The sequence below is a fragment of the Ciona robusta genome, chromosome 8, assembly GCF_009617815.1.
Source record: "Ciona robusta chromosome 8, ASM961781v2".
In the NCBI taxonomy this organism is placed as follows: Eukaryota; Metazoa; Chordata; class Ascidiacea; order Phlebobranchia; family Cionidae; genus Ciona; species Ciona robusta.
Window position 1 is genome coordinate 3,621,647 of NC_143242.1, and position 25,742 is coordinate 3,647,388.

Genomic DNA, 25,742 nt, shown 5'->3' on the forward strand with positions numbered 1-25,742 from the left:
ACATTTCATGGCAATAACGTGATTTATGGCAAGGATATCTGTTAGGAAGAATCTTTAATAGAAAAGTCAACACTAACAAAAAACATTAATTCTTTTATAACCTGTTCGATAACAACTGAAAGAACTTTCATCACGATTAAAGTGTTCTTCAAGGCAGTTTTAATATTTATTATCAATTATACGTTTAACCGCTGTGATACGGCTGCTCTTATGCGCTTAAAACAACACCAATCGTTTTAAACGAATATAGAAGTTTTGTATTGTGTCCGAAAGTTGAAACAACAAACGCCCGAAATACCGTTGTCCGCTTTGCCAAAGCAGGCACGGTCTTTTATTTAAGGGCCTGGCAACTTAGAGTATTTACCCTCTCTAAACGGGCCCAACAACCCGACAATGACGTTCATTCTCTAGAGCTCTTTGATGAACAAACATTCGCCCATACAATGTCCCCATTCTGGTATTGTAACCAGTGCGTCCATAATAACAGGGACGGAATTCGGAAATGAGCACGCGATAAGGTAGAAATCTTGATTTTCGACATCCTTGTTAATTTTTAGTCGTTGTAGTATACATCGCATAATATATATGACAATATATGGTCTTTGCGTATTACTTGAAAGGGAACTATGCCGTCGCGGTGTCACGTTTCAGTGCCTAGAATCGTAAACGCAAACACAACAAACTCTCCACGGGGCCACTCCACCAAAGCGAACCACTCTGCGTGTAGTGATTTAAACGCTAGAGCTCTTACGGGGATTTACTATAGTACAAGCGACGTTCGAGCCAAAGCGCAGGGATGCGCTGCAGTCAAGTAATCAACGGGACAAGAGTCAAGGGAGTCATCAAAACATGTTTGAGCTGTGCCAGAGTACCTGCCGCTAAGTAGTCGATAGCGGTTTAAGTGAAGAGGGCGAACATTGTTACCAGGAAATTATAATGGGACAAGAACATAGCTCGGTTTTGTGGCCAACGAAAGTTTCAGATAGATACAGATACTTTACTGAGAAGTGAGATCAGTTGAACTGGCTGTATAGACATTAATAAACATCAAGTTCGAATTAATGTTGGTCTAACAAAGTCATTATATACCTTACAGAGTATAGCCTATATCTTACAGAATACAACTCGATCCATTAAAGTCAATTCTGTATATATAGATTGATTTTGAAGGGATTTTGAAAGTGTTTAAACTTAGCCATGTATGAAACTTTGTCGTGAAAAAGTCTTTTCTTGAATACAAGAATGGCGCCAGATCCAATAATGTCATCAACCCACCACATGAGAGGCGCATGTACTAAACGTCATAAAAGCGGCGCACGTCATCACCGTGGGAAAACTGCTCGAAACAAGTAAGATAAATATACTTTCTTTGGTAGGTGAATCGCAACCAGAAGTTTTGCATTTTACGACGTAAACGTCAGCAAAAATGATTATATTTCTAAAGCGTATTAAAAGGTATTTTTGAAAAATGATTGCTGTACACATGTCAACGCTTGAAATTAGTTTTTCTCATTTATTAGCTTTTTGTGCAGCCGGGCAAAGCCATTTTGCCATTGACGCAGCTGGGTTCTTTTATGTTTACTACGAGTACTTCAGCTTTGTAGTATAACTGCCAATCTCTTCTTGTTTTTCCACTCGAATGGACCTCTGTGGGATAAGGCCTAAAGGTCAACAAAGCTATGTCATATTAACTCTTAGTCGACCTTTTAATATCCTTGTACGACAAGTATTTCTCTTGTTCTACTGCGACAAGAGGAAACATTACCCCGACCTCCATACAAAAGGGATTGTTCAATGGGCAGGGCAGATTTAATTACGATTGATAATGATATAGCAGGTACTGCCCATAATGGTGAATACATGTAATGCAAAGCGAACGCTATGACTTGATTGTACATCCATATACCACACTGCTTTCACCCAGTGTGTGATTTTGCTGTTCTACAATAAGAAATATACCAACAATTTTAACTATTTTTTTTTTTAGAAAAAAGAAGGCATGGGCTTTGTTCTCTCGCTGGGAAGGTGATGACGTCACTGATGACGAAACGGGTAACCAAAACACATTTCCTATTCAGAGTAAAGTAAAATCTTTTTTTTTCAAATCAAATTCATACTTCTGAATTTTTATTTAGTTTTTAAATTCAAATTCGCACTTTACAGATTTCTTGCAATTTTGTAAATCCAGAGGTTTGGCGAGAGTACCCACTGCCCCTCCTCTGACGACACAATCTTCTTGTCCGAATCTAGACGTCAGTAAAAACCATCAGCGACGAACTGTAGCGACGGCTGGTGTACAAGCTTCAAGACAACAAAAGGCTGAGACGAGCAGCATAATGTCAGATATGGCTAAGATGGTAAATGCGGAAAGCAAATATATAGAAATGCTTTGTTCCACTTTAGTAGATAAACGGAAGTTCCTCCGAGATAGTGAAAATCGCCCACCTACCCCTAACGATTCAACCGTCGCTGCTGAAAATCTAAAAAAGCCTGAAATAACACTGAACACAACTGCTAACAAAATTGTTCGGGTACCACCTGCAACAGGTGAAATTGGTAAACCTATTAGTAACACCAATGCGATCGGGGAAAAGGAAAATACAGAGTCAGATTCAAATTCCAGCGGTTCGTCGTCAAAAAGTAACTCCAAATTCCCGAAGATTTTTATGCGCAATGAGCGAGAACCTGCAGCGTCATGTTCGAGCCCGATTAGCAATGTATCCAAAACAAAACTCGTCTATATTTCGAACTCAAACGAAACTAAGCGAATTCCAGCGCGCCGGCCGCCCCGACAGTGGACCGCCGAGGTGGAAAATGAAATTATGCGGCTTTATGAGAACGGTGCGCCGGGAACTGGACTTGGATCCGTCGATGTTAAGCCACAGCCCAGACCGATGTCAAATGTACGCGACCAGGTGGAATCAAAATTGAACAACGCGGACCACACGCCAAGTTATGTTCTAGCACTTGCGAATCTCTTCCGTAGGCGAATGCAGGTTTGTTACTCATACTCACGGTCAAACATGGTATGTAGGCCGTATTATGGCGGAAATCCAGTGTGCAAATTCCTTTCCATATACGTGTATATGTGGCATAGAAAAATAATAATATGACGTTTCTGTTGGAAGCGAATGTCACAAGCTTTTGTTCAGTGCAATTGCGTAGGATATGTAACTCTTGACAATACTGTACACTAAGCTTTACTACCCATTGATCATCGAAACCAATACTTTTGTAGATTCGTAAGGAATTCAAGCAAGTAGCAGGTGATATGATTGACAGCTCACTAAAGGGATCAGCGGTTCCATATCTCGCCAACAATTCCTTTCCTCAACAATCGCCGAAAAGTGCCGCTGCGAAAAACCCGCTAACACTGACTAGTAAGTTAAGATGATGGTTATATACGGTATACATATAGCACATATCTATATTGATGCCAATAAATTAAGGCTCTGAATCGACTGATTGCTTTACTTTATATGATATTACTTAGTTATGTAATGACTGATGACAATTACAACGACTACGAAGTATTTGGTTATTAGCAATGATAGTTGGTAGACCTATATACTTTTTTTTTGTTTTTAGATGACGCGCCACAACCGGTGTCATTCCGTTATCATCACGTGACTTCAGAAGCGACAGCGGCTCAAGATTCCCCCAAAGTAACACGTACACCAACGCCTAAAAACCCACTGGCATTTTGTTCGTTTTCCAGTCCGATCGTTACTGGGATAGCAGACAATACACTTATTCAGAATGAAGATAAAGGAAACGAAATTTCTCCCAAAGAAAGTGTTTCTACTAGCAAGTTACATGACCTGGATAAGAAAGAAGAAAAGATAAAATCTGAAGACTTAAACAATCTTTTGACCGTTTTCCCAAAACCGCCTCAGTTCAAGTTTTCTGGTATCCAAGCCTTGCCCGGGACGCACGAGGGTAAAGATAAACTGAAGGTTCGGACCGAGCATGGCAGCAAATCAAGACCAGGTAAAACTACACCTCGAGATGTTGTCATTTTATCAATGCAGTCAAACTTTAAGAAAGATTATCGTAAAACGTTAAAGAGTGTCCAACATTTTAAAAATCTTCACAAACAAGGCGAAATTGCAAGAAAAGGCCAACCAGTCGGGAAAAGATCTGTGCAGTCTGCAAGTGCGCCACAAGTAAGAATCGGTTTGACTTCTGGGTCCATTCCCGCTCAGAAACAATCCCCTATCTCTTCAAAATCGTTTGAGCTTTCATCGATGCCAACACAAATGCGCGAAAACGAAGTGTTCGTACCACAGAACAAACGCATAGTCGACAGCGAACTGGACTTCGCTATTGTACCGATGACTAAAGTTAGATGGTCAGGGTCACTCGGAACCCTATACGCGAAATCAAAGCCTAATGAACAAAGCAATATAATGCATTCTACTGAAGTTAACGATCCGATATTGTCGAGCAGTGATGCACGTAAAATAACCAACGACCGCCTTGACCAGTCTAATTTAATGAGCATTTCTCCGATTGAGAAACACAGTAAAGGCGCAGTGGTCAGTTAGCGATCAAACGGTTGAATAAAAATCGTATTCGATGTTGATTTTTTTATATTATTCGACAAATACACAATTCTCTATATTATTTCCTCTTTACATGCCTAAAAATATACCATCCTGGTTCCCATTCGTACGTTTTACCAATACAAAAACCAAACTAGTAAAGAAAGAATAAACTTTTTTACAGATTCAAAAGACTGTTAATTTAACTTAATACGTTGGTATTTTAAATTTATCATGTTGTAGAATTGTCGTAACACAAATATGGTACAAAAGTATACTTAAATGCATACTTTTTCGACATTTTTAACGTGAAAGCAACTTACTTGTTGTATCCAGCACCTTGAACGAAGCTCCAGGTTTGGGAGCTTGAATAATTAATACTGTTGTTCTTGTGGGCAATACTACAAAATCCAGCAACACGAGGCAAAGACATGATTAGTGATTACTCTATTTAAGCATAAATCGCATTTTCACTATTTTTCAGTCAAAATTGTTGCTGGATCAAACTTTGTTTACAGAACAAAACTGAGCAGGTGAACTCCCGGCGATGTTACTCTTCTAAATATCCACGTTCGTTATGTGGCCTTGTGGCGATCCGCGTCCACAAAATGTGGAGTCGAGACGTCTTTTACTCAATCGCGAGTTTTTTAAAGTAAATACTAAATAGCTTTGTATACTTTACAAAAACCAGACTACCATTTATTAAATTTGTTTAAAAGTTAAAAATTCAGTTCAAAATCAAAAAGATTATGTACGGTATTTCTATGTTGGTAAAATTGACCTGTCAATCATGTACATAAATAAACAAACGGAAACTGTGCGCGGATTCAAAAAGTCGAACTGTTCCACTTGTTTATGCTTACCGTATAGCTAATTTTTTTTGTTTGCCATTAAAATGTCGTATCTTCGACCAAGAAGCAGTTTGCAGCATCGACCTTTACCTCAAATGCAGCGTCCTGGACTCAGGAACAACTCGGGTTCGTCTCAGTATTTAGGAAACTTTGGAAATCAGCCGAAGGAGGATTTATTAAAACAAGGTAAGTTATCAGAAGTCGATATTCTAATATATTTCAATGCTACAGTAATGGTAAATATGCCATGCTTCATTTTATTTTTTGGGGGTGGTCTTTATTGCTAATTACTTCAGGTTTTTTTTTATATATACAAAATTATCAATTTTCTATCACATAAATTTGAACTCTATTTGTTTCAAGGGTATTCTTTCTATGGATATACATTCACAAGCGGCAAGCATGGGGTGGCTAGGTGGGCGGGCTTACCCTGAAAGTTTTTGCACCGCAGTAAACATCACAAACACTCATTTCATTTTATAGAAAGATGCATATAAACAACACTGCATCTCCTGCTTTTTCAAAAGTTTGGCCTCAATGTATACAGTCATGTTATTGCAACTTTTATTCTCTAATATGAATTCATTTCAGAACCAGCCAGACCTTCATACATGGATTCCTCAAGTGATGAATCAGTTTCAGCTTCGTTCTTTCTCAAGAAACCAATAAATGATGAAGAAAATGAAGATGAAATTTCAAATAAGAAAAATTTCGCCGAAGAAACAAAAATACCGTAAATATGTTTTCTGTTGTTTTTTTTGTGTGTTGTTGTTCAGTTTTTCTTTATTGACGTGTTTTGGTATACCCACAGTTGCAAACAAACTGTTTCGGGTTTGAATACTGGTAAATGGTAAAAGCGGTGCATTTAACCATTTTAAAAGGTAAAACAGATCGGTCCCTGTTGGACACTCAAAATAGTTTATTTGTGCTTTTGTACTGATTAAACTTTAAAAAATGAATAATAGAGTAATTAGACTGATTTGTGCAGCAGTTCTGTGATCGGTCCAGCCCACTTTAAAAAACAGTGAACCAGTGACTATAGGCTAAAATAATACTCAAATGTGAGTCAAATCTGAATGTAACACTTGCAGTAACAAGTCTTCTGAAAATTTGAGACCAAAAACCTCTAGTGGTATGCAAGAAAAAGCTACCACTTCATATCATGGTAGCGATGCTATGGCAAGGTTTGCTGAGTTAGAAAACAGGATCAAAGCTAGAGCAAAAGAATCACAGGCGATGGTATGTTAATTTCTTGGGCTTGGATCCCTGTGTTAAAAAGTTTGTCATAATCAGATTGCATGATTGTAACTTTGTTGTTGCTTCAACTGAGGGATTCAAAAGTTTTCTATTCTCATCTTTACAGAGTTTATCATTGTCGGATTTAGACATCAGCACTGATTCTGAAATTAAGAGAGATGTTAAACAGTTAAGGTACTGTTGATGTTATATTATGTGTGAAGGGATTCAAACTTGCTCTATTGTATTTTTTATACCCAGAAAGCAGAGAACATCGAAAACCACTTCTACAAAAATTTTTCTCATAAAAAAGTCATTGTCTTCGTCTTCATCTTCAGAGAGTGAAAAGATTGATTTCATTAAAAGAGATATGGTAGGTCATATACCCAACGCATGCCAGTTGTCACTACATGATATGATAGTGTTTAGTAATTATACACATAAGCAGCTGGCGTAAGGGGCCAAGTCTGTTATAAATAATAGGTCACCGACACCGGCAAGGACCTCACCCTCACCCATATAGAATTAAATAAAATAGTCAAACGACAGATTGTAAATTTAACAATTAAATCCACTTCTTTCTTTCAGCCAAGCAAGTCAGTTACATCTGCATCTGTTGATGAAACATTTGAAAGTAAAAGAAAGACTGTGGTAAGTTGTGTGTGTCTTCAAGACTCTGCAAATTTTACCTGTCATAACAGTTAAACTAAATGTACTCTTGGAGTTTTAAAAGTTCTGTATTTAATACTCTCATAATAGATACAACCCCTGTCTATGCTGTTAAAAGGATACAGAAAAAATAATAAATCGATGGCACCATAAATAATAGAATAAAATCAAACAGTTACTTGAGTTTTATCAAAGTCTTAACTTTGACCCAAGTTTCAGATCCCTCTTGTAGTCTTGTGTCTTACCATGGGACCAGGCATTTGTAAATTGGAATAAAATTAGAAGTTTCTCCCTACAGTCATTTGCTGCCAACCTTGTACAAACCTCACAAGACGCTTCGTTGGATGAGTTTTTGCCGAGTCATCACAGTAATGATGACATCAGCTTAGATGAGTTTCTTCCAAAAAGCAGCTTGCAAAATATAATGACCCTGGATGACTTGGAACCTGCTGAAGTGAGTGAAAATGTAATTTTACATAATAAATAACAGGTTTATGTTTTAAAGTATGTACCTTAATCATTAAAAAAGGACAAAAGAATTTGAAAAAAAAACTAATTAAAAAATGTCCAAAATAAGGTCTACTTTATGTACCTGCATAACCACATGCTACTGTAAAGAAAGTATTTTTTGCTTTTTCCATTCAGGGTTCTGCATTAGATTTTAGTCGTATTCATTCAGTGGATGAGCTTTTACCAGCTGCACAGCAAAGCAGTGATGGGTAAGTTACTTTCGTAGTTTCCTAATGCTAAATCTGATGCCAATTTGTTTATGTTACCTAATACAACCCAACAAAAAGAGATCATTGACTATGCTGGCATAGTACTATCATTGAAAACTATATTGCTATATAAAATTCCAAAAAAAATCACCAACTAAGTAGCGTATATGATATTAAGCTGGTACGAGGTGCATCAACACCCGTGTTATAACGACTGTCGCTTTCTGGCTACGGGATGATTAACTAAGTTACATTCATTTATTCATTCAATTCTGCTTCTTACACTTACTGGGTACAGGGAACAGCACTAGGCAGCCATTTCATTCTATTTTTGATTCTAGTGCTGATTTCATTCTAGTGTAAAACTAGTAAAGCTCTAATTTTATTTTTTGCCAAACCTGGTGCAGGGTATGAATGCTTACACTTTAATTCTTGGCTCATCCTAAATAAACTTTAAAATGTTTAGTACCTATGTATATATACACTAAATATTTTATTAAAAATCCCTGTTTATTATATCACATAGGCTAAACATGTTACATATGCACTGACTATTACATTAAAAAATGCACACTCTCATTCAGCCTGTATTAAATGCCATAACATATCCTCTATCTTCCAGGACTGACTCAGTGTCCTCCTATGATCCTGGAAAGAGTTTTTCCAACATCCGATCCATTGATGACCTTGAGAGTGTCGCATCAGAATCGGAAGACACTAAGACGCCGGTGAAAAATAAACCACAACCACAACTCCAAACCAATATTTTTAAACCAGCAAGAAAGGAAGGTAAAAACAAGATATGTTTGTTGCTAGCATGTGTTTATTGTACAAAGTGAACCATGTTAATGAAATCTTAAAATTGATTATTTACTTATTTTGAGTAATTTATGTTTTTTGAGTAGTTTTAACTGCAGTTCAAACTGTATTCACATTAATCTAAAAGTTACAAATTTGTCTTTATATTTGGGTATGTATTATTCCCATTTTTTCCCAATTTATCATTTTTACTTTTGTTAAATTCCTAGATTCCGTTTCTTCAATAGAAGATGTTGTTGAAGATGATGTTGCAGAAGAAGTGGAGGAGATTGAAGATGAATATACATCGGAGTTCAACACAGATGAGGATGATACATTGAAAGATACGGAAAGCATAACTCATGATGTGTCTTCAATTAAAGGTGAATTTGGTTAACAAATTAGAGTTTTTTATTTCTTCTATGATAAAGTTTTAGTTCTCATATGATGTAGCAGAATCCCAGATTTTCTTTTTAACTTTTTTTGTATTGTTTAACAGTTAAATTTAGAATACCGCTCATATTTTTTATACTAGATCTAATTTCAAATACAAACCGAAAACTGATAGTATTTTTTCTGGTCAATTTAATACAAACATGGTGGCCCATATGTATGAGAAGATTTTTATCTAAAACTGTTGGGTTAAAAAACTGAAACCTTGTTTAGTGATGTCATAAGTAATAATGTATATAATGAAACCATTTATAAAATATATGTCATTTTCAATTTTACAAATTGTCTTAATGCATCCAGAAGAGTCTTCTCAGTCAGTTGCTTCAACCATCTCATCTGAAAGTGAAACACAATCCAAGCAAACAACAAACACGCCATCATACACTGAAACTTTCGAATCTGACACCTCAGCTACAGAGTCTGACTCAACTGTCCTCAAACCAGCAACTGTAAAAACTGAAACTGCAGTGCAAACAGAGCCGGTTGATATTCATGCTAAAGATGATCCCTTTAAAGGTATGTCTCCCAATTTCTCTACTATAAGGTCGTATGGTTTTCGTAAAACTTATTATCTGCTCAATAAATTTAGTCAAATTCACTAATTAAAAATTCAGTTGCAGGCACTCATTTTTGTAGAGTTCTTCAGTGACTCTTAGTTAAAAAACAATGCTTTTAACAGGAATAGCATTTTCTCCAGTGTTTCCACCAACATTAGTTGTAAGTAATGAAGCTCTTGCAGCACTAACAAGTTACTCACCTGCAACACTAGCATTACAAGACATGATGAAACGTCAGCTTGCGCTTACCAAGTAAGATAAAATATGTTCCACATTAGTAGATTAGTTGTTGAACAATTGTTTTTGTTCCCTGTTATGAACTTGGATTAACCTTACTATCTCATACAGGGACTTTATAGAGCGTTCAGAAAGACTTCACCAATCCACAATGTCATCTCTTACTCCCAATTATCATTATACAACTTTAGAGGAGACAAAGCAGATTATAAACGCTCACAGAAAGAAGAGGAATTTGCCTCCAAGAGTCTGATTAGTTAGTTTTGTACCATGTACACTGTGCAATACCAACACTGTGTAAATTTTAGAAAATAAATAAAACACCGACTGATTTGTTTGGGAGCATGATAAAGCAGATCATAAACGATCACAGAAAGGAGTTTGCCTCCCAACTGTCTGAAGTTATTTTGGACCTTGTCCTTAGTTTAAAGTAAATAAAACACGGCGTGATTTGTTTTAAAGCATGACTAAAGTAAAGTTATCTGTATAAAGACCTGTGGAAAGCCTAATACTTGAACATGAAGAAGCAGGACTTGATATTGAATTTTATTTCCAGTTCCCTTGCACTGTATAAACACAACACACGACAAACTATTCTAACGTATTCACACATTGACAGAATTGATGTACAGGTCACCAGAAACACGACTAGGCTTTCTATGTATAAACAGAGCATTGAGAAATCAAGCATTGTACAATTTTCAAGCTCGAATGGGTGTCTAATTCGATATTAACAGGAGTTTTGAGGCATTGTGGTTGCAACATCAGTAGTTTTTACACAAGTATGCGTGTACAGATTGGGGAACTGGAAGTTTTCTGTAAAATATTGCAAAGATTATTAGAACAACGGACATTTTATTGAAGTTTAAGTCTAAACTTTATATGATGTTTTGATGCAGTATATTTAAATAGTATCAACTTAATACTATAGCGTATCGCAGTACACATAATACATACACTTGACATTATGGTACATACTGGCAAACTGGTTAGTGTGCATACAACAGATCGGGATAATACAATTCACATTCATACAACATACTTAATTTATCGCAGCCTTCTGGCTTCTCTCTCGGACTCAAGCAGGGTAAGAATATCTCCCTCTCTTACTGGTCCTTTAACATTACGAACGATTGATCTGCTGGAGTCGTCCAGAAACTCAACACGGACCTGAGCATTACATAAACCAGTTAAGTTATAAAAGGAACAACTGTTTATCGGTGTTAATACTAATAGTAAACCTTAAAACGCGCCCTATTAGGTTTACTGACCTGTGTACACTGTCCTTGTGATCCGGTACGTCCGACGACTTTGGTGACCTAAAAAATCATACGTAACAGATTTTGGTAATAATTATATACATAATTAGCTTAAAGGTAAGCATACCTTGGCCAATTTGGCGGTGGTAGCAGCACGTTCCATGATGATTTACGTTGAAAAGGAACGTCACGTGACTCGTATTTCGGGACTTCAATTTTGACACACGCGGGTTTGAGAAATTATTTTTCGCCCCACTTTATCTAATGCGAATATAGAAGCTAATAATGCATTGAAACAGCTGGCGGAATTTAAATTATTTATTTATGAATAGTTGTATTTTGTGATGGCAAATATTTCGGAATGATATAAAGAGTTAACATATATCATTGGATTAGAGTGCAATTAATTTGCGAAACACATTTTTACAACACGAAGTCCAATCGTTTAATACCGTATATCATTTAGTTCGTTTCTTTTAGCACATGTTAGTCAAAGTTATGTGAATGTTGTAAATATTATTATTTTTTGCAATATTCGTGACCGTATAGTTCAAAAGCTAGATGGCGCAAAGCGGCCATTATTCGAATGTTTTGTGTGACCAAACCGTAGAGTAAGTTGGTAATGTAAGTCTGTAACCATTGGCTTTATTTGCCATCAGTTTATTACTTTTGCTGTGAGGTTTGACCCTCATTACATAGCATGCTCTGTTTGTTTTCGAATATTAAATGTGCCTTTGAAGCATTTTGTGTAATGCTGTATGCATGCAGATGTAGTGGTTGATGTTTGCATATTTCAATTAGTCTAGCAGGAAATATACAGTGACATTTTGCTGCTGTAACCACTAGACTGGATTGTTGTGGTTTTGCATTTGAATTTACCATCCAATTTACATTTATTATTGTGGCTATTCTGTGCTAACCATATAAGCAAACATGCTCACAGTTTAATGATTTTATATTAATTACTGCATTTTTATCCATGATTCTGTGTTTGATCTGTTATAAAATAGAAATATTCAATCCAGTGGTGTTTTTGTAATAAGTCACATCAAATTCACATCACTGACGCAAATACTTGTTATAAACAGGTGTATTACTGTATAAGTATTCCTAATTTTCAGTTTAATGAAAAAAATTATGTGCTGTAATATTTATAAGACATTTTATTAGGTAGGTTATTGCCTCAAAGACATTAATACGCTATAAAACATAACCCCAAGGCGGTATAGCAATGTTATTTTGTTTTATGGCCAATTCTTTCAGTTAGTTTAATCTCAGTGTTAGTATTAATAGTATTAGTGTAGAATTCATTTAATTAACCTTATTAATGAAAGTATTCTGCATGTTTTTCAACCAAAAATAACATATGTATGTGCGTAATAACTGGAAATGAACTGGCTTTAGTTTGTTTTGATGACTAGTGTCTCCCAAAATAACTTTAGTGAGAATTGTCCTGCTGCATATGTTGTGATAATCTAGCTCAGACAGGGTAGTAATAAATATAGATTTAAGGTTATTAATTATAACCTACCGGATTTTCAGGTTAACAAATGTCTACCTTTTTTATTCTCAGTTCTGAATTATTCACCAAAACCGGTATACCAGGACAAACTAATTTAAAATAATCTGTAACTTTTTTTTCATAGAAGTTTTAGTTTACCAGTAATTTGAGTGTATCATGGTGCCCTTGTAGTTGTGTTTGTGTTTATTGTGAGCATTATCGGTGCACTGAGAAGTTGAGTGTGTTATGTCAAATGTTTGCAAACACCACCGGATAAGGGGCCTTCAATTCGCGAAGGACCGACAATAGAAAAAGGGACTTTATTCTCTTTGTCGTTTTTCCCTTTATTACGTTTCTTATCAATTGATGGGCAAATGACGATAAGGACGACTTGTTTACTTTTACGCCACCGCAATTGCCCACCACCGGTTACTGTTGCATCAGAAGTTATTTTCGTTGACGACAAATGCGGTATTGTGTTGTAATATCATGTTTAAATCGACAAGGTATCTCGCTTTACGCGGTTCGTCTAATTTGTCATCGCTGTAAACTTTTTCTCCGACTTAATATAGAAAGCCGGAAACGCGTCAACAGTTTGTAGTAATTGCATCACTGAGCAATGCACGTACGAAATGATGCGGTAGAGAAGGAACGTGCAATAACACCAGTCCAGGTTGTTTTCCTTCTCATCGTCGTATTTGCATTGAAATAGTTTAACGGTAGGAATCACCCAAGTCCTGGTCACGTATCAGCGGTCACCTACAAAGTTATAAATCACAGTTCTACTGTGCACGTGCTGTTTACCACGCTGTTCCTTTACCTGTTATCGACAGCTCCATGCCATTACAAAGAATTACCACTAGTAAACAATAAACGTTCACCGCCGCTTTACAGGACAGATTACTTATTCGCTTGAATGTTTTTCCTATTGTCCTAGCCAAACTGGTTTTTCGTGACGTCACGACACTCCAGTCCGTGACGTCATGCCCCAATCTTTAAATCGCTGCGTTTCCGAATGACGTAAAAGTTTGTGTGAATGATCACGTATGTATGAGTTTCTCTCCAACCATAACATATAGTCGACTGCGTAAACCAATATTTGCGACAGATGCAAAATGTGTAGGAAATATTACGTAAATACGCGATGGAAAAAAACAAAAACACAATTAGTATTTAATATTGCTTTGGCAAAGCAATTCGGTTAAAATCACAGGGTGTACAGGTGGTGGTTTAGTAAAATATTCAATATCCTTCTTTATGGGTATCTTTATAGCTGCCTGTTGTCGCCGTTCGCATGTGCGCTAATTTGTCTATTTTGTTGTAACAGATTTATACCATCGTTTGATGCCTGGATGTTTAATGCTTAAAAATTAAAGGCTTTCGTGTCGCCCACGAGTCCGCGACATACGGCCAAGAAGGGATAAATAGTCGAGGGCAATTACTGCAGTAATCGGAGAGATAAGAGGCATGCGCTGACGAGTCCCGTTCCAAGCGCAACATCTGGGCTGTTTTACTCTTTCTACACCAAATCAGTGCATGTGTGATTAATGCAACGACGTTCACTCGGATTCACTAAAAGCACGACATATTGCCGGCGTCACTGCGGGTTGTAAGACTGTGAAATCGCCTTTAGAGCAATTAAAGCTATGCACAGCGGATACCGCAAATTCGACCCACTTGGTGTTTTATGGTGTCAAAAGTTTCACGAACACAGCATGTCTTTGCGCATTTTGATTCATTGTCTCCCATTTCGTGTGTCAAGCAGCGAGAACTGGGTTGGCTGTATTCTGTAATACGACGCCAACAGCCGCATACTCGGAGTCTCCCTGAGGATCAGTGCATTCAATTCATTGATTTGAATTAATGTATTCGCCAGAAGGCATGTTTGATTCCCCGCAGATCGATCTTAACCCCGCATGGATTACTTCTCGTATACCTGTCAGGTCCAATGTCAATATGAATTGTTTAACACGCATCGGCGCATGTATAGAATGTCGAATCTTGGCAAGACATATTTTTTTCGGCTGTGGCTCTGACAAAAACAAGTCTGTTATCAAATATTCCCATGTACGTCAATAAGTTTATGGCCAAAAGGCGTAAATTGCATGGTTAGAAGTCGAAAACATTCCATAGTCTGGCGCACATATGCTTACATTTCCGCACTTCTTTCCACACGTGAATATCTAAACTTAGAATGGCATCCCAAGCCCACGTAGTTTAAACCCAAGCTGTTTCCGTAAGCTGTTTTGACACAATACTCATAGTACGTGGGAACTGTTGAAGTTATCCGTATCACGTTTCCTGGCCATGGAAGCGAATATAGACGATATCATACGCCCCGCTTTGTAGCGATTCCATGACTTAATTTTTGTCTATTGTTTCATGGCGTGTTATGCGATGGAGTAGTCAGGCTTCTGCCTTGTCTCCTCTGAAACCAAACGCCACTTCTAGGCTACGCTTACAGCAAACCCGCGTTCAGCTTTTTCGGTTCTTTGGATTGTTGGTTAATAAGGCAAAGCACAGCTGGCGAGTTCTTAAAACACGCTGTAGGAGCCGCGATCATATTTTCCATTAAACGAGATCAGTATGGGCTATGCAATGGCGTTCCATGCAGCGTGAAATTATATTGTGCACCCCAGTGTTTGCATGCGTGACTTTAACGCGGAACTGTGGTCCAATGGTCATTAAATTTCTCAGCACGACTGGCCCACTTTGGTTAATTACCCGGCTCTCAAGTTTCAATAAACAACTATTAAGCGGCTTACACGTTCAAACACAAACACAGAGTCCTTGGATCTCCGCTGCCAAGGACGCGAGATTTTGCAAAACACACGCCCCACTTCTATTGCCGCTCATTGATACGCGGAGCAAACGGCCGCTCTCTAATCCAAAGATGTTTACTTCGCCAAGTTAAGAAGCTTAGCGTGGTTGTCTCTTATTATTGCCCCGACGATCGCTTTATCCGGTTTATTTGGACGACATATGAAGCGATTCTCACAAGGAATTCAATCGTTCCTGCCCGATGTCTAGATTGTGTGCTGAGCGCAACGTACAATGGTGCTTCGCAGCCCAGCCGTCGTCAATGTAATTATTCGCACCCGACCGTAGCCGATTCAACGGTTTTCCTCTAGTTTGTTTTTGCTGGATCGCTCCCACGTCACTTTCCCCAGGCTCGACTTTGTTATCGCGCTATCTAGGTCACCAGGGTCGGATCAAAACACGACGCGAATCACAACACCATAGTTATCGCTTAACCCACTGACGTCATCAACATTAACGAGGTTGAATAGGGACCGATGTGCGTTGGTTGCTTACCCTTTCGCTTCGGTGTGATAGAAAGGGCCTTTGAGGCGCCGATGATTAAGGCATGATCAGACCACAGGAATAACAATGACCATAGGTACGGTTACCTCACCATACACCATATTGTTCATAGTAGAAAACATGATGGTGCCGCCGCCTAAAAAGGCGCCTTGTTTTGAGTTTGGGTTCGGTTGCGCACGAACTTTAAGCCTGCAGCTTCTCGTAATCCCCGAAAATAACTTTTAGCCCACAAATAGTGCGCCGTCATTCCACTCATGCATTTGTTTATGTAACCGATAGTGAAACGTTAGTGTTAAATCGATGTTAAAATTGACATTGGAAGAAATAGTAAAAGCCGATTCTAATTTTGTCCCGAAAATTTAAAACCCGGATTTTAATTCACCGGAGAAATTTCCACACAATTGCACTCGACCGAATAAACGCACCCATTCTGAAAATAGAGCAACGCGTCTTCTCCCGGCCCGCTGACGTCATGACAAAACCACTCATGCGCGACCACTTACTTTTTTGCACGTCACTACTCGCTGCTTTTCGCCGTAGGTGCTTGTTTATGCGTTCGTCGGCAGCTAGGGCGGTTATCTTTCATTCAGAGAACAAACGCAAAAAAAAAACGATTAGACGCGTTGCAACCGCGTCACGTAATTACCTAGAACCTAACTCGTAACTGTAGCAAACACGACACAGGTTAATGAATCAACAGGATGCGCATCCGGCTTCGTTTAAAACTTGCAAATGAGATCAATAGAATGTTGTGCAACGTTTGCTGGCTCTGCAGATTGTGCCTTTACCGGGAATCGTGCAGTTATCCGTAAGCTTACGGTAGCATTTTGTTATCATGGGAGTAATTTAGGTACAACACTCTGTACGACCCGGCCCGACTCTAAAACGATCACAGCAGTTCGACCGAATTAGCTGAATTGCTGCAAACGGTATCGTAAACCCGGCTAACTCATTTGGTATGGGCACTTTAGTCAAGTTGCTGACGTTCATTGCTGCAGTGCAAGAAGGTTCGATTGTAAAACGCCGATTTTACAGAACCGAGTCGCGGAGTTCAAGCACCGTTCTCCGTCTGTGCGTCAAACTAGGTAATTACTGCCTGTTAGAATGCCGTCTTTACGAGAGCCGCATTACTTCGTGCAATGAATTCAATGAGAATTGTGGTCATCGGTGTCCTGGAACAGGCGTTTAAAACGTCTCATTATAATCGAAAATATACTGTAAATTGCAACCGCCCGTAGACTTCCGTCAATAATCGTTTATGAATAACAGCAGTCGCATAGCGGGCTTTGCTAGACAGCATCATCTCTTGGGAAACTTTCGAGATTATCGATCGAATTTTAAGTGAAGTTGCATTGCTTTTCGTGCTGTATCTCAGCAGGACGTTACAACACGAAGTTTCACTCAGACTAGGTAATTATTAATAATGGCGCACTGACAAGTTACGTGCTGTTACTTCAGAACAAGCTGTTATCGCACGGGAAAAGTGATAGGCGGTTTTACCTGGGACAGAATTAGGTACTTCTTTAAGGGCTTTAAATTTTCCATTGCGTCACAGAGCAAATGCGCCAGACCATTGTGTATTTTTGCTGTTCATCAGGGCGAGTGGGCGAAAGAAAGAATGAGTGTTTTGTCATGTGAGGCAAGAGAAACCCGAGCTCGTATGCTCATATGGTGTGATTCTAGTAGGCGCCCGGAAACGGCTGAGAGAGAAAGAGGATGCGCACATGCGCATAAAAGAGAGAATAAAAAGAGCGCGATGCTTTTTTCTCACACTAGAATGTTCGCTTAAATTCGAGCTTCGGTTGCCTACAGGAGAATAGACAACGAAAGGTAGATTTGGTGAAGGTTGGTTGTGTGCTGCTGCTGTTGGAAGCTCGGTTTAAAACGCTAAGTGCGTTTGCTATTAAATATCTTGAGAACCGCGGAGTGAGACATCTGCCAGATCTTATTCGATCTAGCAAACACAGCAAGAAAGTACCGGTGCAACAGTTAGAACACCACCTTAAGCTTAACAACCTGACCGTAAAAACGTTTGGAAATAGCTTAAGCGAGCAGCAATCATACACTGTGAAAAGGTCAGTAGACTGTTATGTCGTGCCGTTGAATTACTTGTACATGCGATGTGACGCAATGGCTTCTAAACTCAACCGTTCTATATTGGTATGGTCTCTTGAGTATACTTCTAAGTGCTTGACATGTGAACAGTGTTCTTGTTCAAAGTTTAAACTCACTGTCAAATTTTTTTGATGGTTTGACCTGTGTTTTACACCGTTTCATACTGTTGTTTGTACTTTAATCACACACACAATGTGTATTTTGTAATCTGTATACATATTTATATTAAACAATATCGCATACCCTTTGCAGAACTGTGTTTGCGCTGATTTACTGGTTGTGGTGTAACAGTGTCATCATAATGTGTAATCATAGTTTGATACTACTGTAGACTCAACATAATGTAACCTAAGTGTTTACTTTTCACAGTGCAATACCTACCTCATGATTAAAGCTTGACAGTGAGAAGGCAATAACTGGATTACGAAGGAAAACTGTGAGTGACTCTCCCACAATAAGAATTATCGCATTTTGAGGATCAAAACACAAAATGCATGTCAGTAAAGACTCCACCACAAGCCCCAGTGAACTGAGCAGTGACGATTGTTCCATGCAGAGCAACACAACTGACTCAGGGACTGGCTCCCTTGTTCGGCCCAGCAGAGCCACTGGTGAGTTATAAATAAATATCCAATACAATGAATGATTCATAGGTTTTCGGGCAAAACAATTAAAGTTTGTCATTCCATATATTGTTTTGTTGTGAAATACCTTCCGTTATGTTGAAATAAAACAATTTAATTTAACAATTGTTAAAAAGGTATGTGTGAATAAGTGTAATTATTTCTACATATAATGTTGAAATACTGAATCTAACTTCTCCTGCTTCAAATTCTAGAGCTCCTCATAAGTGAGGCTTTGAACAACAACATCAACTCTGCTCTTGACAATCAAGACGGAAGTAACGCTACATCACGAATCAGTGAACCCATTGAAATTAATCAAAGCAAACGGTTACAAGTAAGTGGCTGACCGCACATACACAACCAAATGTTGGAATTGGCATCTTATTAGTTCTGTTACATAGGTCGCTGCCCAAGCTGCTAGACAGCGAAGGCGAAAGAAACGCCGGACCAGAGCTGCTGACAGCTTCTGTAATGGCACCTTTGAAGACCTGTATTATATCAATGGGGAACTGCTTGGTGAGGGAGCTTATGCCACCGTCTGGACCTGTATTAATAAATACACACACAAAGAATATGCTGTAAAGGTATGTGAAAGTAAATTTTGAAAAACATAAATTTTTATAGTATTTTTGGTAATTTACCTTCTTAGTTTCTACAGTATGCTAAAATTTATTATTTTTATAGATCATTGAAAAGCATGTAGCAGGACACAGTCGCATGAAAGTTTTTAAGGAGGTTGAATTACTTCACCAGTGTGCAGGTCGACCAAACATCCTACAACTCATTGAGTATTTTGAAACCAATGAAAAATTCTACCTCGTTTTTGAAAAGATGTATGGAGGTAAGAGTGATTGAGATTTGTTTTGTTTTTAAACTTATGGTCTCCATGAGACTGCGGCTTTTTAATGGCGCTTGTGTGCACTTTCAGTCTGGCGTTGTTACCTATTGAAAACTCGCTGTTAAGGTTTAAAATCAAGGCAAACATAAGGGGTTGAAGTAGCTGTTTTATGTTGAATTGAACTGTTAAGTAGTGAAGGGCGTATTATGGCTTGTATAGAGTAGAACTGCTAGCACTTGATGTAAAAAACATTGAGTTTTATTGTAATACCTCATGATATGATTGGATTTCAAGTGTATGTTATTATAGCATGTTGACCACTTGATGGGTTTTAATGTAAAACCAACTTTGCACACTGCAGCAGGGTTGTTTGCAAAGATGCCCCTTTCCTGCATGTCTCATTAAGCGTGTTTCCGTTGCTGCTAGACCCGAGTAAGAATATTGCATCAGCCACTATACCATGCACTATAATGAATCACGTCAGAAGGCGCTCTTGTTTCTTCATTATTAATTCAGCGCGTCATTGGTCACGAGTTGCCTCGTTCCACGTCAGCTCTCGCGCGCCTTAGTGTAGTTCCAAATCTTAGGAACTAAATAAGACTAATATTCTATTATCATACCAACATACCATATCGGTCCATCTCTTTATAGCGAGCGGTTACACCCCTTCCGTTCTACCAATCTCTACTTACGTCCACCAGACCGTGAACTTCGCCACATTAGTAGTTCAGCCAAGCTTCTTTTACTTCGCGGAATTCTCATCGAGACAAAAACCGCTATTTAGCCGCTGGGTACTCGAATAAATTACGCTTGTTTTCGTATCCCGATATAACCGGTTGCATAGCCGTGATTCATTACCTCCGTGTTTATGAATTTATTCCGCGTGTTTTGCTGGAAATGTTTATGAGTAACGCAGGAATTCCAAGGCATGAATGCACACAGGCATTCATTACAAAAAGGAACCGTGTTGTCAAATATTCGGTTTCACCACCTGATTATTCCGCTACCCGTTGCGCCATCACAGTATTACATCAGCCGATACAGCCAATATATCTCGAAACTTCTCCTCACGTCATCTCTCACTCTCTTTCTCTTTTATTCTCCTGGCGCTCGCGCAATTATCGTTTACGTGGCACAGTCTGCACCGACAGTGGTGTGCAGCGGAGCGTAGCCAACTTGTTTACAGTCCTCGAGTTCTCTCGTATTTTAGCCTCGCAGCAGCTGGATCGGTTCGCGTTCCGCTGTGCAGCGATCAAGTGATAAACAGATACAGAGGAAGGAAGCCTAAACGAACCCGATGCACTCTTAGCTCGTTGACACTAAATCACCAGCCTTAGCTACCGCTCACACAAATCATCTCAAAGCCTCTTTTTCCTATATTTGCGCTTGTCAACAGTAAAGAAAACATCGACTTCTTCCGCTGCCTTCGCCTCAATTCAGCGTAAATAATAGCTTAAATAGCTCGTCCCGGCCTCGCTTGAACCGCAGGGCTAAGACGCCTGTCACAAATTAAACGAAACCAAACAGTATTTTTTTTGCGCAAGTCTCCGCTTGTCTCGGATCGATAGCAAGGGGTCTAAATTGCCCAGTGCCTGGACCCGCCTGAACCATTCTGTGGTCGATAATGGTACCGTGTTAGTTACGTAAGGTATTGATCGAAGTCATTAGTAGTGGTCAGCTGGTTCTATACTCTGCATTAAGCCAAATACTCCTAATCTAACTGACCCCCACAGCGCTAAAGATTACTTGAACCACTGTTTCATTTACTCCCTTTAAAAACAACATTTCATGCCCCGTGTTTTTCCAGGCACACTCCTACACCGAATCGAACGATGCGAGCACTTTGATGAGTGTGAAGCGGCGCGTGTCGTCCGTGATATAGCCACTGCACTCGCATTTCTCCATGACAAGGGAATCGCGCATCGTGACCTCAAGCCTGCCAACATCTTATGCGAAACTGCCGACAAGGTAGATATATTTTTCCAGTGTAACATACGATTTATGAAAAGCCGTTTTGGCCCCTCACTCGATACAATTGACAGGTTTCGCCTGTTAATTTCTCTAATACAATACATTATGTACACAATGTTTCCATATTTGACTTCAAAGTCGAGTACGATTTGGCCTCATACTCACAATACTTTTTACTTTAGGTTTCCCCATTAAAAACTCTCTATTTAATACAATACACATGGATTTTGCCAGGTAAAATTCTCTAAAACATACAATACATTGTAGGTTTCGCCGGTTAAAATTTGCGACTTCGACCTTGCATCTGGTTGCCGCAGCAGCATGATGGAACCTATCAAGACCCCAGAACTTTCTTCACCAGTCGGTAGTGCCGAGTATATGGCGCCTGAAGTGGTGGATACCTTTGTTTTTGAGGAGTCTCTTTCCTATGATAAGCGCTGCGACATTTGGAGCCTCGGTGTGATCACGTAAGTAAAATTTTCGTTTTAAGTTTCAAATTGAGGTAAATTTGAACAGTTCAAATCTTGAAAAGTATAAATTTTAAAATTCTAAATTTCGTGATAACTTTGAATTCGGAGTTCAAATTTCATACTTCTGGGTAAATTTTTGTGATCTTTTAACTTGGCACTCGCCTATGAGAACCTGCACGTTCAGGAAACATATTCGTGCAGTTTGTTTCATCCGGTGTGTTTACTGCAGATACATCATGTTGAGTGGTCACCCGCCATTTGTTGGTGCATGTAGTGAAGACTGTGGTTGGGACGTTGGCGAAGCTTGCCAGACTTGCCAGGATATGTTATTCGCAAGGTGAGTGCTGTTTGCATTGCTTTGGTCAAACACGATCGTTAAATATTCGGCAGTGTCTCGCAGTCAATATTGACCTAACCCCACGCGAGTTTACTGAACAGCGAACACATCAATAAAACTTCCTGAAAAACAATTGAAACTATTTTGCAGTGTTAAAGCGACGAATTTTAAACAGCATAAAATACTGAAAATAGTTCACTGTTTTGCAGCATTCAAAACGGAGAAATAATTAAAATTGTTTTTCAGCATCAAAAGCGGCGAATACAGCTTCCCTGAAGAGCAATGGAGCGGCATATCCAACGACGCAAAAGACCTAATTTCGCATTTAATAGTCCGGGATCGATCAATGCGTTACAACGCCCACCAAATACTGGAACACCCTTGGATCAAAGGCACAGCTTCAGAGACGCCTTTGTCCACCCCACAGTTACTATCAAGACGAGACTCTTCAACGCACGACCTGACGCAATTTGCGGCGCATGCGGTCGCATACGAACGTAAGCTCGCATGCAACGACACCAGCACAATAACTCAGGTAAGAGATCGTAAAGGTTGCTACTAAATTAACAGGCGCGTTTGCGTTCAGAATAGTTTAAAATATTAAAAAAAAAACATTATTTTTGAAATGTTTATTTTTAGAACAGTTTAAAACTCCTTTAAAACGTTTAGGAACATTTTAAAACTCTGTTTTTTTCTACAGGGAATCAGCAACGTTCGCCTTTCAACTCCTGGTACTTCAGCGTTGGCACAAAGGCGACGTGGTGAAGCAGTGTCGTCCGTGTCGGAGTCGGAAGAGGTACAAGAAGGCGAGTTGAGCAGCGACCATAGCTCGCCGCCTACGGAGGAGCCGATAGCCCAGCGTTCGTGTGCCGTAGTGGCACGAATGGTGAACATGCATGGCACTGCAAAGGCCACGTTGGGGTTCGGGTTGAAGACCATTCAAGGCACGTAGGTCTCTCGACGCCATAACTGGCAATCATCACTGTGTAAAAGATCCACATGCGTGTTTTGATCTCCTGTTACGTTTCAGCCATTCTTTAGTTCGACCGCCGCGTTGATAGAAACGCGTGGTGCGACTTTTCTTTTCACTTCATTTTAAATATACCGTCATTGCGACGAAGTTAATTTTGCGTTCCGTCGCCACCGTAGAGCAACTTGTCACCTACGTATTCAACCCCGTGTAAATAATACGCCGCATTCTACTCCGCGCACTCTTTTAGTTCGGCGCGCTCTCAGTTCTTTGTACAAAAATTTCTCCCGCATTTGCACTTTGTACATACGCGGAACTGGCACCAAAAAAATAAACAGTCAAAAATCGCCGACATTTTACACCAGAAATTAACCAACGCATGGCTATCTTCCAGTAGCCATAACCCACTTAATGCTGCTTCCCCTTTTGTTTTCGCTTTCTTTATAATCCCGGTCGCCGCGGAATTCGCCTAGTAATGATAAGTCTAGCACGGGGCAATAGATAGTTACCTATTAATAATCTCTACGTTCGCTAAACGTGCGTAACCGCGGGTGCTACATGCCAAATCGTCTGGGAGTAATTACTTTTTTATTATTATTATTATTACAAATATCATTTTTAGCTTTTCCCGTATATAAGAGTCTTTCCTTTAAGGTGTACCGCCGCTACTATATCGCTTAAGCCAGCCGCGCTAACTTTTGTACATTATCTCTCGCCCTCGTTGGTGCTTGTACATGTGTACAGCGTGTTCCAGTGTTCGGATTTTGTTTCCTTTTTGTCCTATACCGTTTTCTTTTAAACACATCTGCATCGCAAAATTTGTGACTATTTACCCAGCTTAATTTTTTCCGCTTCAAGAGTTTTTAAATATTAACAAAAAAAATTAAACTGCTACACTGGGAACCTAAGTTTCCCTTTGCCCTGTACTCACGCAGCACTGTGTAAAGATCATCCTGCCTTCATTTGAACAACTGTCCTATATACCAACGCACAGTTAGTGCTCCCAATGATTTTTGTGCTCGTATTAATTTGTTGCATTCTCACTTTTCACAGAGTTTTCACAAAAAAATCGGAAATTTTGTTTTAAAACAATTTAGAAAACCTTCCGTTTTGTTTTCCCTGGCTGAAGTTAAACGTATTCCGTACTTACGTTGTTTCACCGTTTGTTTTTTTCACTTTGCCTTGTTAATGCCATTACGTTGCTTTTCTGTTTTGTATTGTGTACAAGTTCATTCGACGCCGCGGGGCAGTGCTCACTTTTGACGACTCGCCGTCCTGACCGCTTTCTGAAAACCTCACCACCGATTCGGAAAGATTAATCGGTCGGCGGTGTTTTTGGCAGGAGTCGTTAAAATGACACAGCCTCGGAGCGTCGACTCGTCTTTTGTATAATACTGTACATTGGCCTGTAAATTGCGCTGGTTCCAATGCGACGCGCGTTTGTTTCGCTGGTAACACCGTTCGCCTGGTGAGCTCCCAACACTCCAGTCGTCGCAAAACAACCAAAACCGTCGTCGCAACTCGGTCATAACACGCGGAACTCCGCCGCAAAAATTAAATATTACACTGTGTTAAAACCGGTTCAAGAACCCCGGGACCCGTCGAACGGAGAGCCAGACTTCTATGCACGGTTAACACCCAGCGCCCGAAGTTAAATCAAAACTCGCAAGTTCAATTTTACCCCTCTCCTCAATACGTTACCCATAACGAATCGGCAGAAGCCGTTTTAGCATTCCCGTTCAGGGAGCCGAATAGGTGGTGTGGCTTGTAATGACGCCTGTGCCATGATCTGTCGCTGCACCTGCCCAGCGCTGACTCGGCTTGTTTTTAGTTATTGACAGTATGTGTTCAAATCAAAAAGTTCGTTGCAATTTGTTCGTGTGTGCGATCGGCGAAGTGCCTCTTCATGCGCCGTAACATCTTTCTATACCATTGTTGAATTGACACGTCACAATGTGCGATTGTTCTTTTTAAGTCACGACCTGTTCTAATAAACTCATCCCATAACGGGCAGAACGAAACTATTTGTGTTTTATTTCCGGTCAAATAGAAACCCAAACCACTGGAATTCCCACAGACTCGGTATTTTCGAAATACGATAACGTGGACCATTCAAGGATGAATGATATTAGAAAATGTTGACCTTTATTTAAATTTGACCTACGATATATACGATGGAAAGCCCGTTTCATTATAATAGTGACGTACTCTTTAATGTCACATTGAAATTGGCCGGTTCAGAGTTATTTTGCCAATATAAGTATAGG

General features: G+C 39.3%; 4 protein-coding genes and 1 long non-coding RNA gene across 6 annotated transcripts; 3 read left to right on the forward strand and 2 right to left on the reverse strand.

The window, feature by feature from the left end:
• The first annotated feature begins 709 nt into the window (after window positions 1–709).
• On the forward strand, window positions 710–4,736 carry LOC149732390 (uncharacterized). The gene is made up of 5 exons (XM_089882431.1): window positions 710–1,349; window positions 1,988–2,052; window positions 2,164–2,996; window positions 3,239–3,380; window positions 3,589–4,736. The coding sequence occupies exons 1-5, from the start codon at window positions 1,243–1,245 to the stop codon at window positions 4,545–4,547; spliced, it is 2,106 nt and encodes a 701-aa protein (XP_089738557.1). The 5' UTR covers window positions 710–1,242; the 3' UTR covers window positions 4,548–4,736.
• Window positions 4,737–5,302: 566 nt separating this feature from the next.
• On the forward strand, window positions 5,303–10,395 carry LOC149732391 (uncharacterized). 2 transcript variants are annotated; one of them, XM_089882434.1, is made up of 13 exons: window positions 5,303–5,581; window positions 5,987–6,128; window positions 6,487–6,634; window positions 6,759–6,826; window positions 6,893–7,004; window positions 7,220–7,282; window positions 7,599–7,754; window positions 7,946–8,019; window positions 8,642–8,808; window positions 9,048–9,200; window positions 9,574–9,786; window positions 9,950–10,079; window positions 10,176–10,395. In XM_089882434.1, exons 1-13 carry the CDS (start codon window positions 5,440–5,442, stop codon window positions 10,315–10,317), a joined length of 1,710 nt encoding a protein of 569 aa, XP_089738560.1. In that variant the 5' UTR covers window positions 5,303–5,439; the 3' UTR covers window positions 10,318–10,395. The 2 variants fall into 2 exon arrangements, with proteins under 2 accessions (XP_089738560.1, XP_089738559.1); XM_089882433.1 differs by having other exon boundaries at window positions 5,307–5,581; window positions 9,571–9,786.
• A 201-nt stretch (window positions 10,396–10,596) lies between these two features.
• On the reverse strand, window positions 10,597–11,576 carry LOC149732392 (small ribosomal subunit protein eS28-like). Its single transcript, XM_089882458.1, has 4 exons — window positions 11,451–11,576; window positions 11,336–11,383; window positions 11,107–11,234; window positions 10,597–10,880 (listed from the first exon to the last, which is right to left on the reverse strand). Exons 1-3 carry the CDS (start codon window positions 11,484–11,486, stop codon window positions 11,112–11,114), a joined length of 207 nt encoding a protein of 68 aa, XP_089738584.1. The 5' UTR covers window positions 11,487–11,576; the 3' UTR covers window positions 10,597–10,880; window positions 11,107–11,111.
• A 1,146-nt stretch (window positions 11,577–12,722) lies between these two features.
• LOC149732393 (uncharacterized) lies at window positions 12,723–17,305 on the reverse strand. The gene is made up of 2 exons (XR_016385507.1): window positions 13,645–17,305; window positions 12,723–13,583 (listed from the first exon to the last, which is right to left on the reverse strand). It is a non-coding gene; the product is annotated as an uncharacterized LOC149732393 (long non-coding RNA).
• A 655-nt stretch (window positions 17,306–17,960) lies between these two features.
• Window positions 17,961–25,496, forward strand: LOC149732394 (MAP kinase-interacting serine/threonine-protein kinase 1-like). The gene is made up of 10 exons (XM_089882436.1): window positions 17,961–18,223; window positions 18,633–18,874; window positions 19,102–19,223; window positions 19,291–19,473; window positions 19,574–19,730; window positions 21,535–21,695; window positions 21,966–22,165; window positions 22,398–22,505; window positions 22,752–23,040; window positions 23,206–25,496. Exons 2-10 carry the CDS (start codon window positions 18,754–18,756, stop codon window positions 23,455–23,457), a joined length of 1,593 nt encoding a protein of 530 aa, XP_089738562.1. The 5' UTR covers window positions 17,961–18,223; window positions 18,633–18,753; the 3' UTR covers window positions 23,458–25,496.
• The last annotated feature ends 246 nt before the right edge of the window (window positions 25,497–25,742 follow it).

Coding starts and splice junctions, on each gene's coding strand:
- LOC149732391 (XM_089882433.1), top strand. CDS start 5,440: ATGTCGTATCTTCGACCAAGAAGCAGTTTGCAGCATCGACCTTTACCT. Junction 7,283..7,598: donor AAAGTAAAAGAAAGACTGTG/GTAAGTTGTGTG, acceptor TTCTCCCTACAG/TCATTTGCTGCCAACCTTGT. Junction 8,020..8,641: donor GCACAGCAAAGCAGTGATGG/GTAAGTTACTTT, acceptor TCTATCTTCCAG/GACTGACTCAGTGTCCTCCT.
- LOC149732390 (XM_089882431.1), top strand. CDS start 1,243: ATGGCGCCAGATCCAATAATGTCATCAACCCACCACATGAGAGGCGCA. Junction 2,053..2,163: donor CGTCACTGATGACGAAACGG/GTAACCAAAACA, acceptor CGCACTTTACAG/ATTTCTTGCAATTTTGTAAA. Junction 3,381..3,588: donor AAACCCGCTAACACTGACTA/GTAAGTTAAGAT, acceptor TTTTGTTTTTAG/ATGACGCGCCACAACCGGTG.
- LOC149732392 (XM_089882458.1), bottom strand. CDS start 11,486: ATGGAACGTGCTGCTACCACCGCCAAATTGGCCAAG. Junction 11,384..11,450: donor CCACCGCCAAATTGGCCAAG/GTATGCTTACCT, acceptor ATGATTTTTTAG/GTCACCAAAGTCGTCGGACG. Junction 11,235..11,335: donor CACAAGGACAGTGTACACAG/GTCAGTAAACCT, acceptor TGTAATGCTCAG/GTCCGTGTTGAGTTTCTGGA.
- LOC149732394 (XM_089882436.1), top strand. CDS start 18,754: ATGCATGTCAGTAAAGACTCCACCACAAGCCCCAGTGAACTGAGCAGT. Junction 19,224..19,290: donor ATCAAAGCAAACGGTTACAA/GTAAGTGGCTGA, acceptor TCTGTTACATAG/GTCGCTGCCCAAGCTGCTAG. Junction 22,166..22,397: donor TGGAGCCTCGGTGTGATCAC/GTAAGTAAAATT, acceptor TGTTTACTGCAG/ATACATCATGTTGAGTGGTC.